Source organism: Uloborus diversus, chromosome 8, assembly GCF_026930045.1.
Source record: "Uloborus diversus isolate 005 chromosome 8, Udiv.v.3.1, whole genome shotgun sequence".
NCBI classification, from domain to species: Eukaryota; Metazoa; Arthropoda; class Arachnida; order Araneae; family Uloboridae; genus Uloborus; species Uloborus diversus.
The window spans coordinates 2,249,905-2,259,328 of record NC_072738.1 but is presented as its reverse complement, the minus strand read 5'-3'; the positions used below and the strand labels follow the sequence as shown (position 1 = coordinate 2,259,328).

General features: G+C 37.1%; 1 protein-coding gene across 2 annotated transcripts in view; it reads right to left on the bottom strand.

The window, feature by feature from the left end:
* Nucleotides 1–1,777: 1,777 nt before the first annotated feature.
* Nucleotides 1,778–9,424, bottom strand: part of LOC129227450 (uncharacterized) — a 39,513-nt gene continuing 31,866 nt past the window's right edge. The window contains exon 2 of one of the 2 annotated variants that reach the window (XM_054862011.1): nt 1,778–3,062. In XM_054862011.1, the coding sequence (XP_054717986.1) occupies nt 2,002–3,042 (1,041 nt within the window). In that variant the 5' untranslated portion in view covers nt 3,043–3,062 and the 3' untranslated portion in view covers nt 1,778–2,001. The remainder of the gene's footprint in view (nt 3,063–9,424) is intronic. The other variant, XM_054862010.1, reaches the window with a different exon arrangement.

Sequence of the window (9,424 nt, the reverse complement as noted above, 5' to 3'; positions counted from 1 at the left end):
GATGCATATTTTTTATTACAAGTGTTCAAGAATTGAGGTTATTTCTTTAATATTAATAAAGCAATGCATTTTTTTCCAGTAATATATTTTTATAATCATTTCTACCCATTATTGAACCCTGATATCACCTTTCTTCCTTTGAGGTTAAAAAATGCGATAATTCTTCCATTTCCAGTTTTTTACCACAGCGAACGAAACACTTTCATTTCTACATACAAATCGTTAATTTTTGATGACCTTTGTGGATGTTGAACACGTTGAGTGACATTTTTGTATTAATGGGGATTTTTTCCGTGTGAACATACAATTACCTGACTTATACGTATTTTTTTTTCGGTGCCATTTTCGTTGATGAGATGATATCTACCAAAATTAAAGTTGGAGGCTTGTTTACTTTCTAGCTTGTCACAAATAGAAAAATGTCGTTTGTGTCGCGGACACGTTTACTACTCCAATTTCAATTTTGAATTTTAATGGAACCTTTGAAATTTGTTTTTTACGACTCGATATATTTATTTAACTGGGTAATTTACATTTTAATTGAGATTTTAATGATATTTATTTTGAAGAGGTTCTAATGAAGAGGTGGATTTAATCACTTTGGGGGCACTTTGCGATGCATTTTTGGATGCCAACCTCGTCTAATGCAAAAGAAATTTCATGTGTAGTTTTGATCCCTTTCGCGACCCTTATGTAAAGTGGATCCCTTGCAATTGCGACATTTACAGCATGGTAAATCTACCATTGAATTAGGTGGCTCTTTATATTTCATTTTAATGGAGTTTTTAATATTGTAAGTTTAGTAGGATAAGTATTTTACACTTAAACGGAACCGTTAATGCTACTCAATGGCTTGTTTTGTATGATTTTGCTTTTACATGGCTTAATTTATCTTTCTTATATAAAAGTTTGGTAAGACCCCATTTGAAGTATGCTGTTCAGTTTTGGTCTCCTTACCTTAAGAAAGATATTAATGTATTGGAAAGGGTTCAAAGGCGGGATACAAGGCTAATAAATGGACTTTCTCATTTAGACTATGATTCCAGGCTTAGAAGGCTAAAAATGTAGTCTTGAGCAAAGAAGTGACCGAGGGGACATGTTTCAGTTGTTTAAATTTATTAGAATGAAAGATGTTACGGGGCTGAAGTTTAGTACTGAAAACAGGACAAGGGGTCATTTTTTTAAGCTATTTAAATCTCAGGCTAACATGGATATAAGGAAAAATTATTTTTATAGCAGGGTAGTGGAACCTTGGAACAGCTTACCGGAGGAGATGGTAATGAGCAAGGGAGTAGATAGTTTTAAGAGGGCCATCGATCTTCACTGGGGATTGTAAATTGACTAGGACCAGTCTAGCTGGGCCCAGAGCCTGTTGCTGGTCGTCACTTTTGTATTTGTTTATTTGATGAATTATTTGAAACTTAAGTGGAACTCTTAATCTTGTTCAGTGTTTGTTTTATTTAAAAATGAGATAAAGACAGCACATTGAAAATATGTTGCAAATGAGTAGTTTCCACGTAACTTTGCTAAACAGGGGAACAAATGCTATGGTTGCTATACAGGTGAAGAACTACGCCAAATAAGAAGTCGTTAATTTCCAATAGCGATAAATCCATTGTATCGACAATTCACCGATATTTTACCCGCTAACCTTGACAATTTTGTTAAATTGAATAGAACCTCTAACACTGGGACGAAATTAATATCTGAAAATCGCAAAATTTACAATTCATCATATCCTCGCTACTTTATCGGTCTAAATAGATCCTAATTACGTGAAGCAAAGGGAAAAAAACATATTTTCAGATTTACGTTTCGGTCATGTGACAGATTCTTCCACTCATTTACTAATGTTAGTAGAGAAATTTTTGAAATCACTTTTAAAAAACTTCTCTGTAGCAGAAGTATTCTAATAACGTTGCATTTTATTCGACCACAAACCAAAGACAATTTAAAACTTGTAGTAAATCTAATTTTTCACTCAAACTAGTGTCACATATCTCATGCAACATCCTTTGCACATGATCCATTCTTGATGACGTAACCTGGGATCGCACATTTCATGGATCGACACTTTTTGAAGAACGGGTCATAAACTTGATCCTTACTGCATGCGCGAGTTTGACCCACCTTTTCACCATCTTTTTGGTTCACATCCAGTAGCAACGCAAAAGACAAAGGATGTTGAGTTTTACGACGTTTTGACAGTGGACAAGCGACCTCCAAGTTTGAATCCTTATTATTGCATAAGGCACAGTGAACGTTGCGATACATTTTAAATTTCCCACCAGACATAATTTTAATTGGCGCATAGTAAAGACGACATTTCCTCTGCAAATCAGAATTTCTTATTGGTGGTGGACATTGGGAAATGATTCCAGGATAGCATGGCTTCACTAATTTGTATAAAGACTCTGGAACTACGAAATTTAATTCCAGTCTTTGAAATGTTCCTTGTGCTCCTACCGTCCCCCAAGCATTTTGCTCAGAATTAAATTGAAAATTATCTTGCAAGTGACTTCGATTTTGGGTACCAGTAACAGCTATGTTCCAAAATACGACATGATTGGAATCAAAATTGCAGACCGCGCAGAAGTAGTTCTTGTACGATATTCCAGTTTGGATACTGGTAATCGGAAGCTTCGACATTGGATCATTAAGAACATCTTCTTCCTTTTCGCACTTTTCATAAGTTGGTGACTTCTTTTGCCAGCGCCTGGAGCAACTGGATACCATCAAAACGTACCGGGACGTTAATTTAACCTTTTGGCACTTTTCAGTTGATAAATGAGAATTTTTCTGCGTGGTGGACAGGAAGGGAGAGTCAACACAGCATGTGCCACTATAGCTACACTGTCGTCCACATTCGCAAGTGTAGTTGTCCCACAGGTTGTCCAACTCTTCGGTTCTGCCTCCAGAACAGGAATCACGCGGGTAGCATGATCCTCCGAAATGTTGAACTTCTGAATACGTTACTGTTGATGCGTTAATCAGATGGCCGAAGTAAACAGTAGATAATATTATTGTTATGGCGGATGGCATTCTGACGGTGGTAGAGGAACCTGAAAGGAACAAAACGATGACATTTAATTTTAGCAACATTAATACAGTATTGTGGTAGTTAATTGGAAAATGCTATTTTTTCGCTTTATCACACGTAAGCGAACGAGTACGCACTCAAATTCAGATCAGATTTAAAATGGCAGTTATTGTCAAACTAGTAGCTGTTTGTACGCATCACATAAGTAGCAGGCATATAAATTCTTCCGCCAAGTGGCTAGAAGTTGGCAGTTTTAGTTGCTCGCTTGTTGTCGGAGTAATTAGAGTCTTAGATATCAGCCCTGAAATGAATGCTAAAGTGATTGCACTAAGTGATTGCACTTGATCTAAAACGTTAGAAGAAATAGGCAAAATATGTGGAGTGAGTAAATCAAGTGTCGGGAGGATATGGCAGTGTTTTAAGACGACATGAAATGCTGGAACCAACCGTATTGGAAAATGCGGCCGAAAAAGATCAACTTGCGCTTGTGACGACAAAAGTTTACATCGAATGAGAGTTATGCATTAGAGATGTGCCGTTCATGAACGAACGGGTCAAAAAGAACGAATCCTTAAGATGAACGGTTCCGTTCGTTCACTTAAAAAATGAACGACCGTTCTTTTGAACGGTGAGCAGTTTGGAGCATTGGGTTGATGTACTTGTGATAAAATCGCAGTTTCTTAATTTTATTTTTTAATTGCATTCATTTTTAAATTATCGACACTCAATCAATCTCAAATTTCGTTTTTCTCAGCACAGTTAGAGCGAGTTCGAGTAAGTGTGTACCCTAAGTTTCAAAGATCAGTTTCTGAAGGATCGTGCTCTGTTAAAAAATCTTGTACATTTTCCAAATTTTTACGGTTCATTTTCAGGTCCTTTCTTTAGGTTTTCAAGCATATATTATGGCAATTAAACCGCAAGCAGAAGCTTTAAGATCTCTTTTAAGGCAGTTCTTCTAAGGGTCACACTTGCCCCACATGGCGGGGTAAGAGTGCGACCCTTGACCATTTTCATTACCCATTTATATTTACATTGAATTCTGCATGAATGTTACGCTGTATTAATGAATTTTAAAGTATATTTTCCGTTAGAAACCTATAATGTATAGGGTCTGGTGGGGGAAAGTGGTCAATGGGGTAAAGTGGTCATACGTCAAATAAATAGCTATAGCTTGGAAAAAAATGTTCGAATGAATGTGAAAATTTTATTTTACGATAAGGCAGTTAGAAACTAAATTTTGAAAACAAAATTTTACAACTGTCAAAATTTTATTTGGTAAAAAAAAATATTTTGCGTGAATATGAAAAATTTTAAAATCTTAACACCTCTTTTAACTTCCTTGGGAAATTTTGTTTGTTATAATTATGAACAGATCGACCGCACAGGAAGCTTTCTACATGTCTCAAGAACTCTTACTCATTAGCAGTTAGCTGAATCTATTTTAGATAATTTTTTAGAACAATTTTAATAAGATGGGGTAAAGTGGTCATAATATTACGCTTAAAGAATATTGTTCTTCTAATGTCCCTTAATCTTTAAGTATAAGGCATATACAAATCAAATAATAATTTTACTTAATATGTATTGTTTTTATAGTAAACGGGGTTAAATATACGAGTATATGCGTATACATACGCATATATACTTGTGTAGGCACGTACATAGACGTAGTCACATAAATGCACCAATAAATACGTATATGGGTATCTGCAAGTATTTTTTACCCATACAGCAATACATTCTACTACACACTTATATGCTCGCTTGTACTCGTATATATACGAGCACTTATATACTCAGGTAGACATGTATATACGCATACGTACTCGAGTAAACACTTGTATATAAGCAAAAGGAATACAAGAATACAGGATGAATTTAAACTCTTGAGTAAATTATTAAAAGGTGTTAGAGGGGAAGATAAGAAGCAAAAATCATAAGCATTGTGTTTGTGACCCACAAACACAATGCTGACACGCTACATGCACGCAAAGCCAGAAACTGATGGATGCAGAAAAAAGGTGACAAATTTATTACACAAAGACAATTTTACACAACATTTTAGGTCTTAAGAAAGTTTTAAAGCGATTGATGAAATTTGCGGCCTGCAGCTGTAATACATGTGCGTCGCGTCGCAATCACAAAGCACTCTCTGTTGCAATAACGAGACTTTTGAAAAACTTTCATCAGCCGCTGCGCCTTTGTTGTGATATGTGTATTGGAGCTACTACAGGCCATAACTTTTAACAACTGCTCTAAATATTTCTATAAAAGTAAAATGTTAGGTAAAATCATCTTTGTGCAACAATTTTGTGCCCTGTTTTGCATCCATCAGTTTCTAGCTTTGTGAGCATGTAGTGCGTCAGTGATTATAACTTTCTTATGATTCTTTGCTTCTTATCCTCCCCTCTCACACCCCTTTGATTTTTGCCCAAGAGCTTAGATTTACTCTGTAGGCCGACATGTACATAAGCGTATATTCTCGTATATATACAAGTACTGGTGTATACACGTAAATGCACGTATATACGTCTATACAGGTATATAATCGTGTTTACACGTATACATGCGTACATACTCGTGCTTCCATATTATATAAACATGAGGAGACAGTACCAAAGACGCAGTGGATGTATCCACGAATTAACTCGTGTATACCCGTATATGTATGTATGTACACTTATATATGCGTATATACGTCTACTATAAACGTATATACTCAAGCATGCATGTATTTTCTCGAGATACAAGTGCATACGCGCATATGATGTTCGTTTATACGCATATATACTCGTATATACACGTGACACGTATACACTCTTGTAGGTTACGTAAACATGCTTATATACTCGTATATTCACGTACATACTTGAGTAGACACGTGCATGCATGTATCTGATGTATACATGTATCTACTCATGTAGGAACGTGTTTACTCGTGCATAACACGACACGTATATATTCGTGTATACACGCATGTACTCGTGAATATACTGGTCACTACAAAAACAACCGAAATATATAAGTATTAGGGTTATTTATAATGGCTTTGTATCTGTTTTTAACTATGACCACTTTACCCCATGCTATGACCATTTTCCCCCACCCCATGGGGTAAAGTGGTCATAAAAACATAGGGAAAATTAAAGTACTATAAAACTACTAAAATCAATATTTTTCTTTCTAAAATTCAATGTACCATGTTCTTTAATAGTGCAATGTAAATTAACAACAAAAAAAGTTGAAGTGTTTAAATAATTTATTGTATTTATTATCCACCCAAGTTGAAAAACTACGATTTTATGACCACTTTACCCCACCAGACCCTAGTTTTTGTACATAATTATGCTTTTTAGCTAATTTAAACGAGAAAAACAAATGAAATAAGTACTCGAATTGAAACAATAATGTAAGAAGCAGACACTTTATTTATTAAAAAAGAGGAAAAGAAGTAGCTACGTGCAAAATGATACAAAAAAAAAATATGTTATGAAAAATCATGACACTGTGATTTAAAACTTATGAATGTAAACGAGAAATCGAGCTGTCTTTCTTCGACCCACAGTTAACTGTGGGTGAATGCAGAGAATTTCAACTCAATTTCTCATTGATTTTACTTTTATATGTGTTTATAGATAAAGTAGCACCAGTTTTCGAATGTATTACGTAGCAATCTCTCTTAGCAGATTGACTTGATATCTCTTATACATACACTGCTCAACATTGAAAATGCAACACCAAGAAGGAGTGGTCAGAAAGTGATGAAATTTGGAAAAAAGAGACAGCAAGGAATAATAAATGATCGTAATTTCAAAATGATAGGAAGAATACAGAGCGAGAACGGCGTCGGCTCAGTAGGATGTAGAACCACCGCGGACAGCGATACACGAAGAAACACGTCTAGGCATAGAGTCGATAAGGGTGCGGATAAGGCCCCTACATACACGAGCCGACGCATCAGCTTAAGATCAGCCTTTTTGGATCGGAGCGCGTGTTTAAGTGGTTGTCTTTTCTGGCGAGTTATCGGGTTGGTGATTGTTCACTGTAAGCATTTATTAGCGACACGTGAATTTTTTATAAAATAAAATATTACTTTCTGCAAATTTGACGAAATCCGAAACTTTTGCTGTGGTAACCCAAGCCGTGCAACAATAAAAAATCCGATCCAAAATGGCTAAACTTAAGCTGTTGCGTCGACCTATCTATATAGCGGCTCTAGTGCGGATGGTGTCCAGAGGAATGACTCTCCATTCCCTTTCAATCATTTGCCATAGTTTGTCTTTTGAACGAGGTAGGGACAGAGTCTGCAAACGGCGTCCAATCACATCCCACGCATATTCGATTGGTGACAGGTCAGGAGAGTATGGTGGCCAGGGGAGCATCTGTGTGCCTTGGAAAGCACGTTGGCTGATGCGAGCACTGTGTGGTCGGGCGTTACCCTGCAAAAAAATTGCATTAGGTAGCCCTTGAAGTTAAGGGATTGCCACCGGCCGCAGCAAATTATTTCCACAGGACGTTCCACAGTTATTGCCGAATCAGATCTGTCTCCACGTCGAAGCCACACACGTATGCGGCGACTATAACTGGATAAACAGAAGCGGGATTCATCTGAGAACACGACATTTCGCTATTCTGTAATAAACGTCGCTCTTGTCCGGCACCATACTAAACGCTGCTGTCTATGTTGTGGGGTCAATGACAGTCTTCTTAGCGGACGCCGTGATTTCAGACCACGTGCGACCAAACGACAGGAAATGGTTCTGGTTGACACGGGAACATTCAGGGTATCTTGCGCCTGCTGCAGAATCGATGAACAAGTAACTTTTGGGTCTGCTACAGCTTGTCGGTGGATATGTCAATCCACGCGTTCTGACGTCACTCTGGCTGCCCCTGCACCCCTCAATCTTGCCACATTTCGTTGTTCCAACCATCTTCGGCACAGCCGATGCACCGTGCTCGCATCCATGTGGGTATCAGCTGCGATTTGACGTACGGACCAACTTCCCCTTCTAAGTCCGATCACCATACCCCTCGTAAAATCGTCTATCTGCTGGACGTGCCTTCGTTGACGGCGGCCTGGCATTCTCTCGTGTTACACGTATCCTCCAACACAAAAACAAAATTTCTTCGATAATTCTCCAGTCAGAAATAACGACACGAATATAGCAAGTTCCTTCCCTTATATCTTACTTCATGTGCGTCGGAGAGCTGCGTATTTCACATCATTTACATAACTTAGTGATGCACGTCTAGTCTAAAATTTGCATAAATTTCTGAACACTCCTTCTTGGTGTTGCATTTTCAATGTCGAGCAGTGTATTTTTATTTGCTTATTCTGCAGAAGATATGGACCTAATCTCCCTTTTTTATTTTCTAAAAATTTAATATTTTCTGATTTTTGGATTTCTTCAGTCCGTAAATCTTTATCGTTGATTGCTTTTTAATTCATTACGGTCACATAATCGTTGCTTTTATCTAAACTGTGTTCTTTACACTAATTGAAGAATCGCAGTAACTCTTCCACACAGACATATCCAGCCTCACCTAGCTTTTAAATGCACTACAAAAGTTTGTTTTGGAATACCAAATTATCTAACTGCTACGTTAAAATTATCTAATTGACCAATCATTTTACAATTTTTACAAAGACTAATGTTGCTTAGAGTTTATCCTTCAAATACGATTTCTCTTGATCCGTTCTCTCGAGCATAGGTTCTCACCATTTTCCAAATTGAATGCGAAATTGGAATTCATTATAAGTTATTGAAAAGGGTAAATAAAGAGTGAACTGAAAATAGGAATTCCAAGCAAAATTAAAGGCAAATGAAATGAGTCGCTTGCCCCCACAACATGGAACGCACTTACCCCATTTTACTTTAAAATGAGTGAAAGTGCGAACCCCTCTTATAAACAAAGTCTGGTTACGGTTACAGTAATTAATTAAAACACGCCATCTACGTTAGTAGTAACTTACATGAGGCCTTAAAAAATACAACTTACACTTGCTGAGAGATCGCCTGCAACTTTTTTCAAATGAACGAAGTCGTTCAAATGAACGAGTTGAATGAACGGATCAAAAGAATGAACGATCCTCTGATGAACGGATCATTGAAAAGAACGACAATGCCCACCTCTATTATGCATCCTTGACTGACTAGTTTTGATCTGTTCAAGTCCATGGTGGCAGCTGGAGTTGACATTGCACCTTCAACAGTGAGATACTGGCTTTTAAAACGTGGGCGGAAAGCACGTCGACCGTTCAAGAAGCAGTTTGTCACGCTTCGCATGAAGAAACGAGCTGATGTGTGCATCACATGACTTCCTTTTACTCCAATTTAATGTTATTTCTCTGTTATTGCAAATTTAATGTGATTCTCTCTCTAA